At 50.4% G+C, this 24,309-nt stretch overlaps 1 protein-coding gene across 1 annotated transcript in view; it reads left to right on the top strand.

The window, feature by feature from the left end:
- EFNB1 (ephrin B1) overlaps nucleotides 1-24,309 on the top strand; it is a 126,625-nt gene that overhangs the window by 75,281 nt on the left and 27,035 nt on the right. The window contains exon 2 of the mRNA XM_078640151.1: nucleotides 5,291-5,568. Within this exon, the coding sequence (XP_078496277.1) occupies nucleotides 5,291-5,568 (278 nt within the window). The remainder of the gene's footprint in view (nucleotides 1-5,290; nucleotides 5,569-24,309) is intronic.

Genomic DNA, 24,309 nt, shown 5'->3' with positions numbered 1-24,309 from the left:
CCTACTGGAGTGCTTTGAGGTTGAAGGGTTTTGTTTATTCTGCTCCTCTCCTGGTGGTTCGAGGTTTGCCTCAGTGCCCTTGCTGTAGTGCTTTGAGGTTGAAGGGTTTTGTTTTTTCTGCTCCTCACCTGGTGGTTCGAGGTTTGCCTCGGTGCCCTTGCTGTAGTGCTTTGAGGTTGAAGGGTTTTGTTTTTTCTGCTCCTCACCTGGTGGTTCGAGGTTTGCCTCGGTGCCCTTGCTGTAGTGCTTTGAGGTTGAAGGGTTTTGTTTTTTCTGCTCCTCACCTGGTGGTTCGAGGTTTGCCTCGGTGCCCTTGCTGTAGTGCTTTGAGGTTGAAGGGTTTTGTTTTTTCTGCTCCTCACCTGGTGGTTCGAGGTTTGCCTCGGTGCCCTTGCTGTAGTGCTTTGAGGTTGAAGGGTTTTGTTTATTCTGCTCCTCTCCTGGTGGTTCGAGGGTTGCCTCGGTGCCCTTGCTGTAGTGCTTTGAGGTTGAAGGGTTTTGTTTTTTCTGCTCCTCACCTGGTGGTTCGAGGTTTGCCTCGGTGCCCTTGCTGTAGTGCTTTGAGGTTGAAAGGTTTTGTTTTTTCTGCTCCTCTCCTGGTGGTTCGAGGGTTGCCTCGGTGCCCTTGCTGTAGTGCTTTGAGGTTGAAAGGTTTTGTTTTTTCTGCTCCTCTCCTGGTGGTTCGAGGGTTGCCTCGGTGCCCTACTGGAGTGCTTTGAGGTTGAAGGGTTTTGTTTTTTCTGCTCCTCACCTGGTGGTTCGAGGTTTGCCTCGGTGCCCTACTGGAGTGCTTTGAGGTTGAAGGGTTTTGTTTATTCTGCTCCTCACCTGGTGGTTCGAGGGTTGCCTCGGTGCCCTACTGGAGTGCTTTGAGGTTGAAGGGTTTTGTTTTTTCTGCTCCTCACCTGGTGGTTCGAGGGTTGCCTCTGTGCCCTACTGGAGTGCTTTGAGGTTGAAGGGTTTTGTTTTTTCTGCTCCTCACCTTTTGGTTCGAGGGTTGCCTCGGTGCCCTTGCTGTAGTGCTTTGAGGTTGAAGGGTTTTGTTTTTTCTGCTCCTCACCTGGTGGTTCGAGGTTTGCCTCGGTGCCCTTGCTGTAGTGCTTTGAGTTTGAAAGGTTTTGTTTATTCTGCTCCTCACCTGGTGGTTCGAGGGTTGCCTCGGTGCCCTTGCTGTAGTGCTTTGAGGTTGAAAGGTTTTGTTTTTTCTGCTCCTCACCTGGTGGTTCGAGGTTTGCCTCGGTGCCCTTGCTGTAGTGCTTTGAGGTTGAAAGGTTTTGTTTTTTCTGCTCCTCTCCTGGTGGTTCGAGGGTTGCCTCGGTGCCCTTGCTGTAGTGCTTTGAGGTTGAAGGGTTTTGTTTATTCTGCTCCTCTCCTGGTGGTTCGAGGGTTGCCTCGGTGCCCTTGCTGTAGTGCTTTGAGGTTGAAAGGTTTTGTTTATTCTGCTCCTCACCTGGTGTGGTTCGAGGGTTGCCTCGGTGCCCTTGCTGTAGTGCTTTGAGGTTGAAGGGTTTTGTTTATTCTGCTCCTCACCTGGTGGTTCGAGGGTTGCCTCGGTGCCCTTGCTGTAGTGCTTTGAGGTTGAAGGGTTTTGTTTATTCTGCTCCTCTCCTGGTGGTTCGAGGGTTGCCTCGGTGCCCTTGCTGTAGTGCTTTGAGGTTGAAAGGTTTTGTTTTTTCTGCTCCTCACCTGGTGGTTCGAGGTTTGCCTCGGTGCCCTACTGGAGTGCTTTGAGGTTGAAGGGTTTTGTTTTTTCTGCTCCTCACCTGGTGGTTCGAGGTTTGCCTCGGTGCCCTACTGGAGTGCTTTGAGGTTGAAGGGTTTTGTTTATTCTGCTCCTCACCTGGTGGTTCGAGGGTTGCCTCGGTGCCCTTGCTGTAGTGCTTTGAGGTTGAAGGGTTTTGTTTTTCTGTTCCTCACCTGGTGGTTTGAGGTTTGCCTCGGTGCCCTTGCTGTAGTGCTTTGAGGTTGAAGGGTTTTGTTTTTCTGTTCCTCACCTGGTGGTTCGAGGTTTGCCTCGGTGCCCTTGCTGTAGTGCTTTGAGGTTGAAGGGTTTTGTTTTTCTGTTCCTCACCTGGTGGTTCGAGGTATGCTTCTGTGCCCTACTGGAGTGTTTTGCTTTGCTGTTTTTTTGCTCCTCTGTCGTCTCCTGGTGGTTCGAGGTTTGCTTCAGTGCTTTTCCTGGAGTGTTTTGAGGTTGAAAGGTTTTGTTTTTTCTGCTCCTCACCTGGTGTGGTTCGAGGGTTGCCTCGGTGCCCTTGCTGTAGTGCTTTGAGGTTGAAGGGTTTTGTTTATTCTGCTCCTCTCCTGGTGGTTCGAGGGTTGCCTCGGTGCCCTTGCTGTAGTGCTTTGAGGTTGAAAGGTTTTGTTTATTCTGCTCCTCTCCTGGTGTGGATCGAGGTTTGCTGGAGTGTTTTGGGGTTGCAAGGTTTGCTTTGCTGCACTCACTCTTCTCGCTCGCCCCCTCTCTCTCCGTGCTTGCAGAGCTTGCTTTGCTGCACTCTTTAGATCACTGATTTGTCTGGAATTCCTTTTAGTTCCGGGTCACGGCGCTTCGAGGCGGGCGCTGTGCTGACGCCGCTCCGGGCTGTCTCAGTGAGACGAGCGCAGGGGACGGGCGGGCCCGGGACTCTTCTCTTCAGCTCGTCAGTGTGTGAGGCTGCACAGTGAGGGGGGAGCTCTGTCAGATCGTTCAGCTCCACCAGACAGACGGCAGTCTGCGGAGACGTATGCAGCTCTGAGACAGCCCTCTATCTATGGACATCTCTGATCTTGATCCCTGTCGTAGCGCCTTGATGCCCCTGGGCTAAGTTCGCGCTTTATAAAGCCTGTATTCATTCATTCAGTCACAGCCAGCGCTCTATACCGAGCCTCTCTGAACCTTTAGCAGGCGCTACACTCCAGAGACAGCCCGTAGGCAGCTTCCAATACATCTGTCTCGCGCTCCGCAGCAGTGTGGTGTGGTGTGACCCTGTCTGTCTGGGTGTCTCTGGGCAGCCGTCTGTCTGCAGGGGGCGCGGGTTGCCTCTGCTAGACGTCTCATATGTCTGAGAGCCCGAGCTGTCTCTGCTGCATGTGACCTGCCGGTGTCTCTCCATCTGCCTTTTATTTCCAGGTTGTTGACATGTATGTGTGGTGTGTGCCCTCCAGCTCCGCGTGGCTCAGGCCACGGACTCCCTGCCGTGCCCGAGGGCCCCTGGTGGCCGTCTCTGCTCCAGGTGCTCTGCTGGAGTCTCATCATCATGTATGTATGTGTGTATGTGTGGTGTGTGACGTCCACCTCCGCGTGGCTCAGGCCACGGACTCCCTGCCGTGCCCGAGGGCCCCTGGTGGAGCCGTCTCGTGCTCGCTCTTTCTACCTGCACTGATGTTGGCACCAGCAGACGCGATGTCTCCGCGCTGCTCTGCTGTCTCGGGGTCTTAGGTGGGGTTGAGGCAGGAGTGAGACATGGGTTCAGCCTGGTGTGGGGAATGTGGCAAAGACCGAGGTGGCTGTGAGGCAGGAGTGAGGTGAGGGTTGAGGGCAGGTGTAACCCTTGGGGAACTCCGATCCGACAGCGGAGTTTGCAGAGTGTTGCCACTCCACTAACCCTGGGCAATGAACGCCGCCCCGGTCTCGGAGTTTGCAGAGATTTGTTAATTACGGAGTCCGCTTCTAACCTGCATCCACAAATGCTTTGATTAAAGCAACGTTACATGTTAAAAAGTATATAGCCAATTCACAAAATTGAACTTTGAAAGTGAAACATCAGGCAGTGCGAGAGGTGATGATGTTGGGGTCCCCCCTAACCTAGGGGGAGGACCAAGCAGATGCCTTAAACACAAAGAGCATATCATGCTGAACGATTCAGTGGTGGTCCCATCCTCTAAGGACCACCCCAAGCACAGTTATTATCGGCAAAAATACAATCCCAACCAAAGACCCTGCACAGTATTATGGGACAAGATTAGCAGTGGGCAGTGAATATTATAGTATCCAATATCAAAATAATTCTACAAAGAGCTGCGGTTCAACTCGTCGTTACTAGGTGTCCCTCACGAGTCAAATGCAACCACTATGCCAACTCTGCCCAGCACTAGGCAGGTCGTGTGGGGTGTCGGTTGAGGTGTATGTGAGGATTAAGACCAGGCTTGAGGTGAGGCATGGGTTGAGATGGGAGTGGGGTGTGAACTGAGATGGGTGTGAGGGTTGACGTAGCAGTGGTGCAAGGATTGAAGGTGTGGTGCGAGGGTTGAGGCGGGGAGTGGGGCATGGGTTGAGGTGAGTGTGGAGAATGCGGCTGGGGCTGGTGTGAGGATTCACGTAGAATTAGGGTGTGGGTATGGGGAATGGTGCGGGGGTTGAGGCAAGTCTGAATATTGGGACCAGCTTTGAGGTGGGTGTGGAGAATGGGGTGAGGTCTGAGCCATGTTGGCAGCAGCATGTAGCAATACTCTCGACTACTGCGGGTTCCAGACTCGGCTGCACTAATAGGCCTTGTGTGAGGGTTGCGTGGGGCTGGTGATCACGCTGTACCGGCACAGACTTGGCTGCACTCATGGGCCTTGTGCGAGGGTCACGCTGCGCTGGTGCTCGCTCTGTATCGGGCCAGAGGTAGAACTAAAATTGAGGTTACGGTGCTGTCTAGAGCTGTGCGAGTGATGGCATTAGGCTGGGAAGGATTCCTGGTTGAGGTAGACGATTAGATTAATGTGCATGGGCAGAACCACCTGGGACTGGGGGGGTGGGGTGCGGGACAGGAAGCAGCATTAGGATTGTGTTGCCATGTCCTTCTTTTTGCCAGTGCTTTATTCGTAACAAAGTAAGTGCCAGGGTCCTAGACAGGAGGTCACTGCAGCTTGCTCCACCCATGGCCCCCGCCAGCGATGCCAATAAAGGTACCAACTCCAACACAACTACTAACAATCACACTCCTACAAATGTGACAATCAAACTATTCGATGCCCCTAAAGCTGTAAGAATGGCTTGGGTGACAGAAATTCAACAGTTTCAATTTATAAACAACTGTTTTTGTGATCCTCTCTAAATTAGACAGCTCCACCATGTGGCAGACTGTCGTAAGCACCAGTGTTGACAATTATGTGCTGGTACTGAGCACCGGAACCCACCGGCTCAAATTAAGCACTGGTGTTGGCTCACACCTGAAAGACAAGGATTCTTAATTAAGCTACATTGGCAGTGCTGCTTGCGGGCAGGATTGAGGTACGGGGCTGAGATTAGGGCAGCTTCCTACAGCGTCACATACCCTGGTTGCCCCTCTTTCTCTAACTCTGGTCTTCTGCTTTCTTCTAGGTTTCTCCCTGGCAAGGGGCTGGTCATCTATCCAGAGATCGGGGACAAACTGGACATCATCTGCCCGAAGGGAGACTCCTCGCGACCGTACGAGTACTACAAGCTGTACCTGGTGCGGCGGGAGCAGGCCGACTCCTGTAGCACGATCATGGACCCCAACGTGCTGGTCACCTGCAACCGCCCCGAGCAGGAGATCCGCTTCACCATCAAGTTCCAGGAGTTTAGCCCCAACTACATGGGCCTGGAGTTCAAGCGTTTCCAGGACTACTTCATCACATGTAAGTCGCGGCGCCCCAGAGCCCGCGGGCTCCCACCTCTGGTACCCCACAAAATGTTTTTGCTTGTTTTAGAGAACTCTGTGAACCCTTCTAATTCCTACTTTCTACACTATATCCAGGGCCACTAGAAATATGCGGCTGGGAGGGCCAAATTATGCAGCAAGAAAAGGCAAATTATGTGGCACTTTTTTGACAGTATTACTTCATTATTTACTACTTGTTAATACTGTCTGGGCATTGGGTGTACCTCCTTAGTACCAGTTTAACGCCCAAATATAAACAATAAGCAACAGAAAGGAAACCACTCAAGCTTTGCAAAGTCCCTTTTTTAGTACCTTTTGGACCATTTAAGCTTGAAACTATTTTTTTGTTGAAATGTGCAGATTATGCAGCAGATCATGAATTATGTTGCAAATGCAGCAAAATCTATAATTGGGGGGGGAGGGCGGGGGGGGGGGGGGACGCTGAAGCCGCACAATCGCATACTTCCAGTGGCCCTGGCTATATCCCGGTCAACAGTTGGTGCTGTGCACAGAGGGAAAGGGGAAAACTGACAGCTGTACCCAGGATCCGTAGCCATTTTAAGAGACCTCCATGGCTGGGGCAGTGCATGTTACATGATGGGTTTGTCTGGCACGCCAGTCATTACAACGAGTGCCATTCGATTGGCTGAAAGTATCAAAGCCATTAATAGTCCTACAAAGTGGAAAGAGTGTTGCAACAACTACCATGGGTAAAAAAAATAACTTGCTGCTCGTAACACATAACTAGTGTCTTGTATACTTTCAGAAGAACTAAACCACCTCTTTCTGTTTCCAGAAATCAAGATTTTGATTGCTTTTATTTAAATCGCATTTTTTTAAAGTGTTTGGCAAGCCCTTTTTCTGCAGCTGTGGGGGAACTCCGTTTCATTCATTCATTCACTCGCTCACAGCTGCTGACTGTTTGGTGGAGAAGTGTATATTGTTTTAGTAGTCAAACCAAAATATTGGGTTAGTACGTTCGACAAATGGACGTACAAAGTAATTTTTTGAACTCCTGCCTTCTTTGTTACTCTCTCGTAGATTGTCCACTCTTGTCCGTGTGCTCTGAACTTTGATTCTTTGTACTGAAGTGATGTCATTTGGTGCAACACATTTTCTCATGTTTGGATGATGAAAGGTGGAGTCCAGAGTGTTCGAGAGTCCATTCTTGTCATTGCTGCCAGGGTGCAGTAAGTTGTGTGTGACACCTACAGCCCGCCCTGTCCCTTTAACCCGCCCCACGTTGCACCTCAGCTGTTGGGCCCAGGTTTATAGTAAAACGAAACCGAAAGCCCCAAACTGGAGTGAGTCATCGGGTTAAAGGCCAGGGCCGGCTAAAGTTGTCACATTTGGCACGAGGCCACTCTGTCTTGGCGTTTGTAAGTCCACTTCCGGTGCAGAGTGACGATAAGGCTTCTTTCTCTCTCGTGTTTTATTTGTTCAGGCCTGTGGTGAGTTGGCACAGCGGTGTATGACGCTCGTGTACTCGAGAAGTGAGCTCATGTGTTTACTGTGGTTGGACTGCGGGTTCTGGTTGGCATAGGGCATGGTGAGGGGGCAGACGGGGACAGTCCTCTGATATTTAAATGTTTGGAAGGCGCGTTTGCTTTAAGTTACCACAGAACACCCTTCGCCCACGTGACACTGAGGATTGGGAGGCCTTCTTCTGCAGTGAGTAGCCGGGGCTTGTAGCCCTCTCGCCTCTCCAGTGGTAGCCGGGGCTTGTAGCCCTCTCGCCTCTCCAGTGGTAGCCGGGGCTTGTAGCCCTCTCGCCTCTCCAGTGGTAGCCGGGGCTTGTAGCCCTCTCGCCTCTCCAGTGGTAGCCGGGGCTTGTAGCCCTCTCGCCTCTCCAGTGGTAGCCGGGGCTTGTAGCCCTCTCGCCTCTCCAGTTGTAGCCGGGGCTTGTGGCCCTCTCGCCTCTCCAGTTGTAGCCGGAGCTTGTGGCCCTCTCGCCTCTCCAGTGGTAGCCGGGGCTTGTAGCCCTCTCGCCTCTCCAGTGGTAGCCGGGGCTTGTAGCCCTCTCGCCTCTCCAGTGGTAGCCGGAGCTTGTGGCCCTCTCGCCTCTCCAGTGGTAGCCGGAGCTTGTGGCCCTCTCGCCTCTCCAGTGGTAGCCGGGGCTTGTGGCCCTCTCGCCTCTCCAGTGGTAGCCGGAGCTTGTGGCCCTCTCGCCTCTCCGTGGTAGACTGGGCTTGTGGCCCTCTCGCCTCTCCAGTGGTAGCCGGGGCTTGTAGCCCTCTCACCTCTCCGTGGTAGCAGTGACCGAGCCCTCGGGGCCCCATGGGAGGTGGTAAGGAGCGTAGCAGATACAGTGTAACCCTGGCTATCGACGCAAAGAAAGGCCACTGTGGAGTTTCACGAGCTGCTTTTTAATACAATGTTATGTAATCCATTCTCTTAAACCCAGATGTCTGCAACTGGCACACTTCAAGTTATCACCCACATAGGCATTACACAGGGGAGTCTTTCTGCCGATTGAAATGTGTGGGATAGTGATGGGCAAAGGGCAGTTTTTATTCCTGTGAGCTAAAGGCAGTGAAACCCTGATCTCGCCCTCCGTAGAACCGCAGGTTCCAATAGAGACAGCTACATTGTTGCAAATAAGTGATACAAAGTTGCTTTGAAAAGTAGACTAAAGCAGGGTGGTTCCAAAAGCAACACTGGTGGAAACAAAGTATTCTGGACTGCCGCACAGGTGGAAACAAAGTGTCTTGAAACGTGGCAGTGGTGGAAACAGTGTGTCTTGCAACGCAGCACAAGTGGAAACAAAGTGTCTTGGAACGCAGCACAAGTGGAAACGAGCCCTCTTGCCTCTCCAGTGGTAGCCGGGGCTTGGAACGTGGCACAAATGGAAACAAAGCATCTTGGAACGTGGCACTGGTGGAAGTGTCTTGGAACGTGGCACAGGTGGAATCAAAGTGTCTTGGAACGTGGCACTGGTGAAAACAAAGTGTCTTGGAACGTGGCACTGGTGGAAACAAAGTGTGTTGAACGGGGTACCGGTGGAAACAAAGTGTCTTGGAACGCAGCACAGGTGGAAACAAAGTATCCTGGAACGCGGCCCTGGTAGAAACAAAGTGTCTTGGAACGCGGCCCTGGTAGAAACAAAGTGTCTTGGAACGTGGCACAGGTGGAAACAAAGTGTCTTGGAACGTGGCACTGGTGGAAACAAAGTGTCTTGGAACGTGGCACTGGTGGAAACAAAGTGTCTTGGAACGTGGCACTGGTGGAAACAAAGTATCTTGGAACGTGGCACTGGTGGAAACAAAGTGTCTTGGAACGTGGCACAGGTGAAAACAAAGTGTCTTAGAATGCAGCACTGGTGGAAACAAAGTGTCTTGGAACGTGGCACTGGTGGAAACAAAGTGTCTTGGAACGTGGCACTGATGGAAACAAAGTGTCTTGGAACGTGGCACAGGTGGAAAGAAAGTGTCTTGAAACGTGGCACTGGTGGAAACAAAGTGTCTTGGAACGTGGCACTGGTGGAAACAAAGTGTCTTGGAACGTGGCACTGGTGGAAACAAAGTATCTTGGAACGTGGCACTGGTGGAAACAAAGTGTCTTGGAACGTGGCACAGGTGAAAACAAAGTGTCTTAGAATGCAGCACTGGTGGAAACAAAGTGTCTTGGAACGTGGCACTGGTGGAAACAAAGTGTCTTGGAACGTGGCACTGGTGGAAACAAAGTGTCTTGGAACGTGGCACAGGTGGAAAGAAAGTGTCTTGCAACGTGGAACTGGTGGAAACAAAGTGTCTTGGAACGTGGCACATGGGAAACAAAGTGTCTTGGAACGCCGCACAGGTGGAAACAAAGTTTCTTGGAACGTGGCACAGGTGGAAACAAAGTGTCTTGGAACGTGGCACTGGTGGAAACAAAGTGTGTTGAACGGGGTACCGGTGGAAACAAAGTGTCTTGGAACGCAGCACAGGTGGAAACAAAGTATCCTGGAACGCGGCCCTGGTAGAAACAAAGTGTCTTGGAACGCGGCCCTGGTAGAAACAAAGTGTCTTGGAACGTGGCACAGGTGGAAACAAAGTGTCTTGGAACGTGGCACTGGTGGAAACAAAGTGTCTTGGAACGTGGCACTGGTGGAAACAAAGTGTCTTGGAACGTGGCACTGGTGGAAACAAAGTATCTTGGAACGTGGCACTGGTGGAAACAAAGTGTCTTGGAACGTGGCACAGGTGAAAACAAAGTGTCTTAGAATGCAGCACTGGTGGAAACAAAGTGTCTTGGAACGTGGCACTGGTGGAAACAAAGTGTCTTGGAACGTGGCACATGGGAAACAAAGTGTCTTGGAACGCCGCACAGGTGGAAACAAAGTTTCTTGGAACGTGGCACAGGTGGAAACAAAGTGTCTTGGAACGTGGCACAGGTGGAAACAAAGTGTCTTGGAACGTGGCACAGGTGGAAACAAAGTGTCTTGGAGCGCAGCACTAGTGGAAACAGTGTCTTGGAACGCGGCACTGGTGGAAACAAAGTGTCTTGAAATGCGGCACAGGTGGAAACGCCGTTTCTGGGAATCTGACTGAGGAGGGATTCCCTGATGTTACTGGGGAAGGCTTGCATGTTGGGGCGTTGGTATTTAGCTAGCTTCGTTTGACATGCTTGCGGGCACCAGTAAACCAAAACCACCCCAAATGTTATGCTCTGGTGGCCGCAGTAGCTTTTTATTTTTTTGTGCCTGGGACAGGTGCCTCCTCCTAGTTGTACTTTAAGACGCATGTCCAAGTATATGGCGTAGGTGAGCTGGTCTTCAGCCTGGGTGCCTTTCCTGGAGTGTCTCCTCTGACTAAGGGGCATCAAGAAGGGTGGGGAACCACCAACCCTGAACACACCACCATCCGCACTCGTGATGACATGACAAGGCTACCAGGCGCTTCATCATCACACAGCCCGGTGGAGGTCTATGGGTTGGGTATGCACCCCTGTGTCTGATGGGGAGCACTGAAGTATGGAAGGAAGGTATTCTGGGGTGCGAGGCCACTGGGCCAAAGTCATAGTGGACCTTGCCGACAAGACCAGTGCATGGTGAACAGACCTTCCTATAACACTGGACTTTCAGCCTTGTGTGCACAGTCGAGCACACCCATAGGTTCCTTGAGGCATGCACGCCTCGTGCAATACAAGCTTTGTTTCCAGAAATTTAGGTGCAAAAACCGAGCCGGTGGCAGTTGAAGTTGAAGTTACGGGACTTATAGAGCGCTCGATCACCATGCGGTTTCTTGGCGCTGAGGAACAAATGAACCACTAAGGCGTAGATGTAGGTTAAACTGGGAAGGCTCGGGAGAACAGAAAAGTCTTGAGGGCTTTGCGGAAGTCAGTGTAGACTGGGAGGGACCTTACAGTGTCCTAAATACCAAGAAGCATTGTTAAATTCAGTTGCAAACCGCTAAAAGATACCACTGTCTGAATCCGATCTTACCATCTCATTTACCACCTGCTTAACGCGGACAGTAGGGCATAGTACACAAATGGTTTTTAAAATAGAGAAAATAAGTGGTTCTTGTTCTGCCCCCTTCTTAATATATAGCTACATCAGTTGCAAAAGTGTAATAACTGGCACACGCTAAATTCTGCAGGGGGTTGTGTACTCTACTTGTCCGAAATCTCTGATCCAGGGCCTAAGAATGTGTCCCCTTGAAGGTGGGAGACGCTGACTAGAGGAACCAGACCTCTTGGTTCTCTCCAGCTCTGTATTTATTTTGTGATGGGATTAAGGTTGGTCCTCAAAACGTTTTATCAGGGCTTTAGCTGAGCAAGAGGAGGAAGACCCTACCTGACGTTTGATTTGCCTGGAGATTGGCATGGATGTTGTCAAGGAGAGCCACAGTCCTTCGTTTATGTTCACCATGGTTATGGAAATAGAAGAAGGGTTCCAATACTACAACAGGCAAATGAACTGTATTGGCTGGTCTCCTATTTCCATTGACCACTATAGAACAACTCGAAGGACTGCCGTCTCCTTTTGCTCGGTGCATGGAGGCAGTGGCCGAGCTGGTTGAGACCGGGTGAAAGACGAGAGCGTCCCGGTGGTGGCGACGTAGATCCTCCTGCACAAAGCAGCACTGGTTCGAATTGTTGTTTCCATTTCGTACAATGACCACAACGCGCTTCTTACTTGTAGCCACTGGGAGGTGCCGGGAGAGGACGCATACCTTGGGTAAAACATTGACTTGCCGGGGGCAGTGAACCTAGACAGGGCTTGTTCAACTTCTTCACTAATTAATTTCCTGGTGCTTCAGTTCCCATTGGGTGAAGTGGAGGGCGGTTTGGCCCTGAGGGTGCTTGAGGCCCGAATTCTTAAGAACCACAATATGCTGGTTCCTGTGAGCTCGAGCCTTGTGCGGGGAACTGGTTTCAGAAGAGCGCACCGTGCTGCCGTTACCACCTCACTAGCTCAACAACCCCCGGGCATTTCATGGTTGTTAACCTAATGCATTATGGAAGCGCTGCGGATGTGGTTTCGCGACTGGGATGCTTGAAGTGTGTTCTTTATCATGTCTTGCATTATTGTAGACGTCCGACCTATCCCTGGGATCACGCGTGTTCCAAAGGCTTGGTAGATAGCACAGCTATCCCTCCGGTTCAACTAATGCTCAAGGCGGGGCATTAGACAGTGCGGCCATCCCTTTTGAGCGCAGACTTTAGGCCTGGGTGGAGTTCTGCTATGCGGACCTCCTCGAAGTGACCAAAAAACTGCAGTGTTATGTGGAGTTCCGCAAGTGGCAGAGTGCGTTAGGTTGCGCCGTTCGCCCTGGCTTTTAGCGCCGGGTGTTTGTCCCACGCTGGGAAATCAGAGTGAATGGCTCCATGTGTGGCGCAACCAGGGTGCTGCTTCTTTCTGCCGCTTGAGTAGATTTTCTACTAGTGGCAAATTCCTCAACGCAAACGGATGGTTCCTCAACGCAAACCGTCGCGACCACCTGTGTTGAGAAATCTCCCTGGGGGAAAGTGGTCTAGCGAGCAAGGAAAAAGTCCACTCTGCGGACTTGTTTTTTTTAACTGCGTGCTCCATGGAGTGCGGAAAACGCCGTGAGCCTAGTCACTACTCCGGCCTACTTAGGAGTCACAAACATAACTGAGCCGATATACACTCGCTGCTAAGCAGCCAAAGTCACTGCTCAGCAGCCACAGTCACTCCTGAGCCTCTAAACACTTGCTGCTCAACAGGGAAACTTGCTCCTCAGCATCTGTTCTACGCCAGTAAGGCTGCTTCTGCCCCTCTCACATCCACAATGTGGGGGATACTCGAGCAGCAGCAAATCTCCGATTTAATTATGGGAGTGGCTTAAAAACATGAAAGCTAAAAATCTGTGCTTAGCAAAGTGTGCCGCTGAACTGGTATTTTGCAGTTTCTGTCATTGCATCCAGATCTATATAATGCAACAAGTAACATTACACCTACAACCAGCCAGGATTATTGACTTTGTCAATTGTTAGTTGCATAAAAAAAAGCAACCACTATGGCTCCCTTGTATAGAATATTGAAAATGCTTCAGTTCTGAAATGACGAGACCGTGAAAGAACTATAACGAGTCTCTTTGAAGTTACATCACAGGTAGTGCAGATTTAAGATTTTTTTTTTCCACTTAGAGAGTGAGAGCAAAAATGGAGAGCCCGAAAGGGACCCGTCTCAGCGCCTGCTTTTAAGAACTGCTGGTGCTGAGCACCGGCACGACCCGGCACACTTAAAACATGCATCCCCGAATAGTGATTCCCACTGGATCTTTTATACCAAAAAGTGTTGCCACAGAAGCGCGTTCCATCACCCTCTGAGGGGTCTCTACGTCTGTCCCTTCAGGGTCGTCTCCTTCCCTCTGTCATGCTTGTTTCAGTTCTGGTTCTTTTCATCGGTGCTGTGTTTTTCCCTCCTCTGTGTGCTATCCTCTGTCATGCTTCCTTCAGTCCTGTTTCAGTTCTGGTTCTTTTCATCAGTGCTGTGTTCTTCCCGCCTTGCTGTCCTATCCTCTGTGCCATGTGCTTCCCCCCCTCCCTAGTATCCGAGCTCTCCTTTCCGCCTCACTTGGGCTGAGTACAATAACCCAAACGCACAGCGTCGGGAGAGCAGCTCGGACCTGTCAGCCCCATCCCTCGCTCGCATGGCTGCCTCCTCTCCGTTCCCACACTCGGGGAGCCTCCCCGGCGTCTGCGCATCCTCGCGCCTCGTCTCCAGGTCCGCGCTCAGGCCCCGCCCCCTTCACTCCCTCTCAGCCGGTGTTGTAGGCCCCGCCCCCTCATGTGTGCCCTGGTACCTCCACACCTCCTTAAGTTTGGCACATAGCAGCACGTTTGTTTCCCCACGTCCCCACCCACCGTTTTACCAGGTCACCTTTCCCCTGGCACATGTTCAGGCCAGAGAGTGGTCCTGCTGATCCCCTTCTGGCTGTGCCCTTTGACCTTTGCTATGTCTTCTTTCCTCACGCTTAACTTTGACGTCCATGCTTTGTCAGGTGGGTGACCGGTGTAATTGCTTCACCCAGAATGCATTGCGCTGCACACTCTAGCCCAGTACTGGAAACAGTGCCCGACTGTCGTGTGTCGCCCTAAGCATTTTACCCACTCAAACTATCCTGACTCCCAACTCACTTTCTCCACAACAGCCTTAACCCTTTTGCAGCGGGGTAATTCCCCCGCAGTGTGGGGGTGGGGGGCTGCGCGCGGCGTGCGGTTCTCATGACCAGTCCAGCTCGTCATGCTGCCCAGTGGATCTGGGCTCATGACGAGCTGGACTCATCATGACTCCGCCCACTCCAATAGAACGCCCGCACAGGCGTGGAATTCACTACGCGAGGGAGTGCCGCGGCCGTTATGACGAGCCCAGCTCCACTGTGCCTCATGACGAGCTGGGTTTGTCATAAGCATGCACGGGTTAAACAGCAGCACAAGCTCGGGCGGAGTGAATGGCTTGTTTGTAGTCCCTCTTCTCCCTCTGTCTCGGATACCCAGGCATTGCTCGGTCCCTCCCCTAACCACCCGCCCACCAGGTTTGGCCCCTCGCACAGCTTCCCATCAGGACCGACTCTGTGAGCCTTGCCCTGTGCTCTGCTTACAAGCCCGGCCCTGGGGCATGTTCCAAGGAGGAGGGAGGTCTGAGCCGCAACCACATATGTTTTAAATATTCCAAATATCTGCACGTTTAGAAGGAGACCAGACTGTCTAACTGGAACTGAGCACCCACCATCTCCGGGCGACAGGAAGCCTGCAGCAACACAGCTGTACACCCGTCTTATGCATGGTTGTCGCACTCTACTGAGCAGAGTGCGATGCAGCCTGGTACAGCTGCCCTCCGCCTCATTGTTTTTAAGTCTTTACCAGTGCCTAATTTGAGCCAGTTGTTTCCAGTGCTTGGCATCGGCACATAATTCTTAGCAGGGCACTTGTGACAGTCTGCCACATGGTGGCGCTGTCTGCCAAATTTGAGTCTGAGCACAAACAGCAACTGTTTATTAATTTATTCTACATTCCTAATCACTCATACGTGCCAGTCTTGTAGATCTGGGGGCCTTAAATGATATGACTTTGTAGGAGTGTGATGGTTAGTAGTTGTGTTGGTACTGTCATTGGCAGTGATGGAAGGGGCAACGGGTGGTGCAAGCTGCCTTCTCCTCCTGAGTAGGACCATGGCACGGAAAGGCCAATAGTGAAGCTTGTTTGGCTTGCCGCCCGCCCATCGCTACCCATTGGCTGGCTTTATTGCTGCACTTGTTTGCTTTCCTCTTATGCGATGGTTTACCTTCTTCTGGTGTTTGTCTATCTCTGGTCCATTGCATCTTTACAAGCCGTTTGAATGGCTGACTTGTATCCTTCCACTGCTAACGTTTAGGTAACTTTTCTTTTAAATTCAGCTCTCCATGGGAATGCTTGTATATTCTAGGTCTCTGCCTAGTGTGCTGCCCCCACCCCCCTTCTGATACCTGCCCCCCCTGCTGCTGTATTGCTCCCCACCTCTCATAGTTTGTTTTATGCAGCACTGCAACAGAGATATTTTTGCTGGAGTAAAGTTTCTGTTTTTTGTCTCCTGCATTCCACACATTGCATAAAAGCACAGGCTTTGGCGCACAAAGAACTTGTGGTGGTGAAGGGAGGGCTGTCTGCTGCAGTCACTCGGCTTGTGTCTGAGGCAGAAGGTTTACTTGGCACAACACTTCTCCTGAAGGCCCATAAATCAGCTTATTGGGTAAATTAATAAGCATAAATGGCTGAATCCTGGCCTTAGAAAGCATCCCCCCTTTATATTCTGGTTCTTCTTTATTTGTTTCAAATTCTGTTAAAAGTTTCCTAAGTGTAAAAGTATATGAAAAGTAAACCTTGCCATTTACAAAGATAACGATGGGGAACATTGATTTCAGTTTATATTTTGGAGGTGCAATACTTTCTTTTGCTCCTGCATTTCGACAAAAAAATTATTTTCCTTTTTTTGAGCAATGTTCCGAACAAACCTTGCCAAAACCAACACATACGCACTAGTTCATAAATGTGAGACCTATTGTGTTTGCTACTGCTTGTTGTTGCAGGCGTGTAGACCTCCAAAGCCGTGCAGTGGCACATCAAGTAGCCAAAGTAAAAGCACCTGTGGAAGGGAAAGGGGCATTGGCTTTATTTGGGACTGGTCCATAATATCACCCCTTACTATGGGAGTTTTGGGGGATTTTTTTTTTTTTTGCAGAGTTTTATATAGTGCGAACTAGAACCAAACCGAATCAGTTATCAGAGCACTTTACATAGCACCAGTTACGTTACATGAGGACACACTTTCATTTTAGGCACGGGGAGATTAAGTGATTTGCCCAGAATCACAGGGGGTTTTTGGCGTCGTTACCGAGACTCGAACCCAGATCCCCAGATCAGAGGTCGAGCGCCTTAGCCGTTAGGCCAACCCCGGAGAGGGGTTGGCCTAACGGCTAAGGCGCTCGGCAGGTAGCTGCCGTCTCCGGCAGCTACCTGCCTGATGGGTCTGTGGCTGAAGTTGTTTATAGTCCAGATTCAAGACCTATCTCTGAATGTATGACGTTACAACGTATACATTTACAACACATGCCTTTACAAGGCAGTTTTTACAACGCAACATCGTTTACAACGCACTCCATTACATCGCATGACACTACATTGCATTTTTGGAAACTAGCTTTACAACGCATTCTATTACATGACATTATACCTTTACAACACATGCCACTACATTGCACTTAAAGTAAGTATTGGATAGTATAGGGGTAAAAATTACTATTCTAACTCTAGGGGGTGCAACTGTTGGGTAAGTTTTGGATAGTGTAGGGGTACTATGCGTTGTAAGTGTATGCGTTGTAAGTGTATGCGTTGTAAGTGAAATGAAATGAAATGAAATGAAAAAGAAATTTAATAAAGAGCACTGCTGCCAATCGGCTTCCTGGCGCTAAGTGTATGCGTTGTAAGTGTATGCGTTGTAAGTGCATGCGTTGTAAAGGATGTTTCCCATCTTTGACACTCAGTTTAAGTTGTATTGAAACAATAAGCTGTTCAGAGCTCATTCATTAGAATCTATCCTGTCCTAGCCTCCGCACCCTACGCGGTTCCTCACTTTCCTGTCTCGTCTCTTCTCTTGGCACCATGTTTCCTCCTTTCTCTTCTGCTCTCCCTCCCACGTTCTTTTCTGTCTTCTCCCTCTGGGGCTTCTCTTCCTTTAAACCCTGTTGGTGGCTCTGTAGGGGGTGAGGGCTCTCTGTGCCTGGTCTGACTGTGGTGCTTCTCTGTTCCTAGCCCCCCTGCACTTAACATCTGTATTTGTAAAGCGCGCATTCACCCAGAGGGGCGTCTTGGCGCTGAATAACAGATGTTTGTTATCCAACTCAATGGTATTCGATTCAAAGTTTATTGTACGATTACTTAAAACCATTACAAAATAGATAATGCAGATAATATAAAATAGAATTAATGCACAATAATGGGGGAATAAAAGGCCTTAAAGGGACTCTTCCTCTCCAAAAACGAATAGAAGTAACAGTATATAAAATATTGTGCATGAATCAAACTGGCTATCTTACTATAAAAGACAAATCTGTTCTTTTTAAAAACCATAAAAACAGTAAAGTGCAATTCAATGTATGTAATTTTTTTGAACATATAGTATAAAATGGGTTCTAAAGTGCACTAGATTCATGCCATTGTAGACAGATGCTGCCCTATAAATGTACATTTAACCATAAAATGAATTGTACGGGTAAACGCAATCCATGGCAGGGCCGGATCCGGTTAGACATGGTTAACTCGTAAGCAGATAATAGATTTTAATGTTCAAGCAAACAAGTCATTTTTATAAAGTGCCTAGATGGATCACAGACTAGAAGTACAAATTGCAAAACATCGGGTTGAGCGCATTGCTGAGACCTGCTCAGTGTATGGCTTTTAAAATGCAAGTGAATTTGTGAATGGGATCTCTAACTCCGGGCTGTACTGACCTAATGGCTGGTCACTTTAGCTGCTGAGATTGGTGGGTATTCACATTAATTAACAAATAATGGACTTGCAGTATAAAGTTCTCAAATGTTACAGTTTCCGTCACTGTTTCCAGGCAGGATAGAAAGGAGTCCGCCTCCTTGGCCGAGCAGATTCCGTGCCGTAAGAAGAGGGGTCTCAGTAGTGTTAGAGCCCTATTAGCAACAGTCATTTGTTCCATACTGTCGTTTGCACTGTTCCGGTTCTTTTAATTAGGGGATGTGCCTTGTTTCCATTAAAGAGTTGTTTAGACAGATCACCCTATTTTAAACTCACCACTTTATTGTTAGGTTGCACTGTGTTTTCACCACTTTTTCTTCAACCATCATAAACTGGCAAACAATTGGTGGTTCATAGCGTACTGTGGACCGTATCCAGTATTAACAACTTACTGTGTGGCATGGGGTCTAGATGATCTAAGGACCGGCCTGGTCACAGTGTGGACGGCCAAATGATATGACTGATCACTTGGTTTGTTCGATGGTTATCCATAAGAAGCTGTTCTGGATTTTGTTGACCAGTTTCTGAATAAGCTTTAGATATTTGAGTTTGTATTCCTCACACATGTGACTCATGCCCTCTTACGTTCTTTAGAAGTTTGTTCCATGGTGAATGTAGCACCCACTGACATAGTGCATCACATGCCAGTTTGGCCAATACATTTGGCTGATAGACCTCACAGGTTCTTTTGTGTTATTCATTCAAGCACGTACTAAAGCAGGGCAGCAAAGTAATATATGGGCAGGGCCGGACTGGCCGTAGCGGGCACTGGGAGTTTCCTCGGTGGGCCGCCAGGGTGGGGGCCAGATTTGGGCCCTAGTGGGGGCCATGTTTGTTACCGGGGGTCGGCAATATCTGCTTCCTGTAACAAAATTGGCTGAAACCGGCCCTTACAAACAGCTCTGTCGCACTCAGTCCCTTCAGGGGGGCCGGCTGAGCTGTTTGCCAGAGCCAGTTTCAGTTCCCAGTCTGGCCCTATATATGGGCCAAGGGTTCCCTTCTATAATCCCACAATCTACACCTGATAACGCTTTTAAGGGATTTCCACAATGGATTCAATCCGCTGATTGGAAGCGGAACCAATCTTGCATATTTGATCTGTTTAAGAGCGAGTTTCCCAATGCCTGCTGGAGATGTCGTTTTGCTGTGTAGTTCAGTTGTGTCGCTGTTAAAGACTCGTGCTCGGCTATCGCTTGCAAAGCTTCCGTGTCTAGCTCTCGTAACAGGTTATACACCGGTTTTCTTTTCGCAGTTTTCACGCTGATGTAATTGCTCTTGTTTGTATCCCACTTCTCTATTTCAAGCTGCAGACGTTCTTTGCCACCTTTGTGGACCAAGGGTTGTTGGGTAATTTTCATGGCCGCCCTCCTGTTAGGGGGAGCAGACGTTACCTGATAATTAAAGTGCCGCTAAGTTTTCTAAGTTCTGCTGTACCAGCCCAAATTCTAGTTTGATCAGGGTGTGTCAATTATGTAAATTGGAAGATGAAATCGCTTCTTATAAGCCGAACACTGGATCTTTTCTCAATGGTTCTCATTTTATCGACCTCAGATGGATGAAAGGCTGAGTGGACCGGCCAGGATTTTAACCTGTGACCATGAGGTCGAACACAGGCCCCTACAGTAGATGCATTAGTCCACTGAGCCACCAGACCCAGCAGCTGGCCTTCTCCGATGCCTCGGCACTCATGACTGAGGCACCAGGCACGGGAATTAAAAGCAACTGGGCACTAAAAATGGCATGCATTCCCAGCTCCAATTAACTATATATTTCCACCTCTCTTCAGTGGCCTTGCCAAGGCTTCTTGCAGCCAGGGTTAGAAGCCTGGGCTCTGTATCTCAATGCGAGTCCCTCACAGCCTGGTAACATGGCTCCAGGGTTGGAGTGTGCCCGGGTATGTTAGCACATGGTGCCCGCTGTTCGTTAATACCTATATCTGGTTGCTGGTAATATGGTAGAGTGGGTAAGTCTCGAACAGTTTTGCAGCCTGTGTGGGGAAGAGAACCCAGCTTGAGGCCACATGGACTACACAGAACTGAGCGGCCAGACTCGTCCTCACCCTGCCCAGGTGGACTCACATCGCCCGCACCTCGGGAGCCTCCACTGGCACCCCATCCAGAAAAGATGCCAATTCAAGGTGCCTACAAGGCCCTCCACGACCAGGGACCAGCTTACATGAACCACCGCCTAAACTTCCACCAAACATCCAGAGACCTTCGCTCCTCGCACCCTTGCACAGACACTGCGCCTCCTACCTCGGCACAAGGCGGCTGGGTCCGCTCTCTGCTGTGGCACGCGGTGGCGGCCTCGGGTTGCTGGGTTGGTGCAGTAAGGGTCCAGGAGAACTTCATGCCAGCTTGGACCCAGCTGGGTCGCTCTGGGCACCTCCGTGGGCAAGCAGCAGTGTGCAGGGCCGCCCACTGGACCAGGTAGCCCTTTGCCCATCCCTTCCTAGGTTCTATTGCTGGGGGACTCCCTCCCCGGCCTTTTTCGGGGATTTGGATCTGATGTGGCTTGACTGTGTCCCTGAACCTGAGATCTAAACTCAGCTCAACTTTGACCTCGGGGTCAGTGGGGGGGTATCCTGTGCCATATCTCCCGTGGAGTCCGTCTCCGGACCCCTCGCGCGCAGCACTATTGGCTAGATGACCTTTGGCCCCTGTGTGGCTATGGACTGGGGTCAGACCCGAGTCCGATGGACTCTTGGAAAGGACGGAGGGGCTTAGTTTTGGGCCTGGCACCGGCCTCTGGCGTGAGGGTACAATGCCGGGCCATGCCTTTGAAGGCCCAGCCCGGGCTAATCCGGGGTCCCGTGGAGGGCTCAAGGCCTGGCGCCCGGACTGGGCTGGAGACGAGCGTAGTGATGATTGGCGGCACGTGGGGTGTTTCTGCTTCTGTGGGACTGCGCCCCCGGGGTCCTATACCCTTCACTTTCTCCTCTTCCAGTGCACGCTCCCTACTTTTATTTCACTCTTTGACCTTCTCTTGCTTTACTTTCCCTCATGTCATAGTTTTTTTTTAAGTAAACATTCTTTTTTTTTTTGTCAAAACCATAAGTTTCACAAATACATATGTTTAAACAGTTAAAGAAATTAATACATAATTTAAAAAGATTTTTTTCTGTACCACTAGTGAATCAGCTGGAATAATAGAAGCTTTTAAAAACCCTACAATAAAAAAGATCGTCTTCTTTCAAAAGTTGGAGATACAGAAGGGCCGGTCGAGCCTGTTTAAAATTCATTCTTTTTAAAATGGGAACCAGGAAGTGTCATATTATTGTATAGCTCCTAATGCCAACCAATGGTCTCCTCAAAGCACTTTAAAATAAATGTTCTATTTGTTTTTATTTCGCCTCCTGCTTTCCTGACATCTTTTTTTGAGTCCTTTCCTCGACTCTTTTCTTGTGGGGTCACTTTCCTCCTCTTTGTTGTCGCCTTCCTTTCCCTCTTCTCGTCATACTTTCCCTCTTCTCTTCCTCCTTCTAGCCCCGTCCTCTCCTCCCCCACCCTGCGCCCACGGATGCCGCGCGCGTTGTGCCCCTCTCTTGGTGTCCATTAAACTCGAGGCCGTGGATGGCATGGACGAGGGGGATTAGTGCGGGGCGGGGGCTGGATTAGTGGGGGGGGGGGGGGGGGAGTCGGCGGAGGCTGGGTTTCAGTTGCCAGAAACATCTGTTTTTCCTGCACCGCTCCTTGTCCCCGTCGCAAAACAAAATGAGAGCCTTTCTCTGGTGCTGTCGGAGGGCACGGTGCCCAGCTCGGGGTGGGGGCACGGTGCCCAGCCCGGGGTGGGGGCACGGTGCCCAGCCCGGGGTGGGCGCGCGGCTCAAGGACCGAAGCCTCTCGGTGCTGCCAGCAGCAGGCTCAGCAGCCGGCGAGGAGGGGCTGTGACTGCGAGGTTTGGCGTCATGTCTCCGAGCAGTGACCTTGTCGCCCCACCCCTCGCTTCCTCTCGTAGGAACGCTGGCTTCACAGCTCTGGACTTTCTTCAGAACCTACTGCATTCTGGGAGTCGTAGTTTTAATTTGCTTGAAGGCAAACCGATTTGGCTAATGAAGCTCAGAAAAGTTATTTATAAAATGCCCTCTACATTGGAAACATTGGCGGCATTGGGCCAGCTGTTGGGGAGAGGACGTGGCGTAACGGCCAGAGTGACCGATCTTGAAGCTGGGGAACCAGGTCCGAGTCTTGCTCGGAGCCTCAAACATCCTGTGATTCTGGGCAAATCACGTAATCTCCCCTTTGCCTGAAAAAATGCATTTTTCTGTCTCGAATATACCTGTTGCTCATGTAAAGCGCTCTAATACCTTCGGGTTGAATTTGCGCCATGTGGAACTGCATCCGGAGGGCAGAGCATGGCGAAGCCCGCCAGGGTGACAGAGTTTAAGGCCATAGGGCGCCTGGCAGCATCCCCACTGGGTGAATTGCTGGGCAGACTCCTGGATTTGGGGGTCATGTTTCTGCCGCTCCTGGGCCCATACGGGGTCGGGGGTTATGGTTTAAAGCGCCAGTGACCCCATATGCCTGAGCCGTGGTTCTCTTCTTTCAAGGGTCTGTCCACCGCTGGTCAGAGCCCACGCCCTGTGCAGGACAGTGACGTCCACCCGAACGCATTCTGACTTGTTAAAAATGTTTTCGTCCTTTCATGTTCAGTAATTGTTCACCTGGTTTGGTGCATGTGTGGCGTGTTGGTGCCAAAAATACAGTACCCACAAGGCATCCTGAAGCTTCTTGGCGCTATAGTTCAGCACACCTTCACGGTCTTCAGCGCACCTTCACGGTCTTTTGATTCTGCCCCGCACATTCGCTGCACGTGCATCATCTCTATATTAAGTTTTGATCACAACCTCCCAAGGATATAAAAAAAATACCAGATCAGATTTCCAGACATTTTACTTAACTACAACAATGTAAAATAAAAATCAAATTTACAGAAACAGAGAACGCGGTCACAAAGGTCATTCCAATTTCCTGAACACATTGAAAATTCGTCATAATAAAATAAGTTCTTATTTAAACCATTTATTTTGTGTATGCCGCTTGCACTGTCCTCCTCGGAGGAGAGCAGGCATTGTGTTGGGACAGTTTTAAAAACAAGAGGAGAGGGAATCGCTCTGCCCCAGTCTTCACTTCACAGGCACGCAGGTGCATCCCAGGTGAGCTCAAGGGTGCCTTTTAAAAAAATAAGGGGCACATTCACCCCATTGCACTCTGGTAAATGCAGTGCGCTTACTTCAAAGTTGCTGTATTTTTTCACCAATTATGCTGGCACTGAGCAGGTTGTGGTGTGTAGCCTGGGGCAGGGGAACCCCGTTTTTTTTTCCAGACCGTAGTGTAGTGATGTGCACGTACCGACAATGCTCACTAGTGGAGAAGCTACGGCATGACGTCATGCCAGGTGAGCGTTGATGGGGAAGGGAAGTCCTTTAAATCGTCATTTTCTCTCTGGATTTCCCTTCTCTTTTTGAAACTCAGGAGCAGCAACCTTGTCGTGGCGTCACCAGGGATTTAACACCTTCGCTGCGGCGGCTATTCTGCCGCAGCACTATGGGGGCGGGGCGGCCGCGCGGCGGCTGCATGCTGGTGACGGAACTGCTCCGTCACGAGCCTCGGTTGAGCTGTGCTCATGACGGAGCGGTTCCGTCATGGCCCGCCCCGCTCAATAGAACGCTCAGCGCAGTCGCGGAATCCGCGCAGGCGTGCCAAGCGGGCCATGACGGAACCGCTCCGTCATCAGCACAGCGTGACCGCGGCTGATGACGGAGCGGTTCCGTCATCAGCATCGAAGGAGTTAAGTGGAAGCTTTTTTTAAATTATATACAAGCCATAGTTGCTGCTTATTTATCTTATGCAACTAACAACCATTGACCAAGCCAACAGTCCTGACTTGTAGGTTTGATGTTACCTGTTTTATCATATATATGGATGCAATGACAGAAACAGCAAAAAACAAGTCGGGCGGCACACTATGCTAAACACAGATTTTTAGCTTCAGTGTGAAGCCACGCCCTTAATACCATTGACCACGCCCCTTTGAGAGGCCCCCCGAGTTTTTTCTTCCCACTTAAAGCCCTGCCTGTAGTTCTCCCCGCTGGTGGGCACTCCTGCAGGTATTGTGTTCGTTCTCACTCTCTCACACACTCACAGTCCGGGCAGGGTAAGGTGTGCAGTACAAGGACCCCTGTTCCAGTGTCTCCCGGCCACTGCCGTCCTCTGTCTCCTGACCTCACATGAGCACAGATGACCCG

The sequence above is a fragment of the Lissotriton helveticus genome, chromosome 4_2 (genome assembly GCF_964261635.1).
Source record: "Lissotriton helveticus chromosome 4_2, aLisHel1.1, whole genome shotgun sequence".
NCBI classification, from domain to species: domain Eukaryota; kingdom Metazoa; phylum Chordata; class Amphibia; order Caudata; family Salamandridae; genus Lissotriton; species Lissotriton helveticus.
The sequence above is the reverse complement of the archived record's forward strand: the minus strand, read 5'-3'. Positions and strand labels throughout refer to the sequence as shown.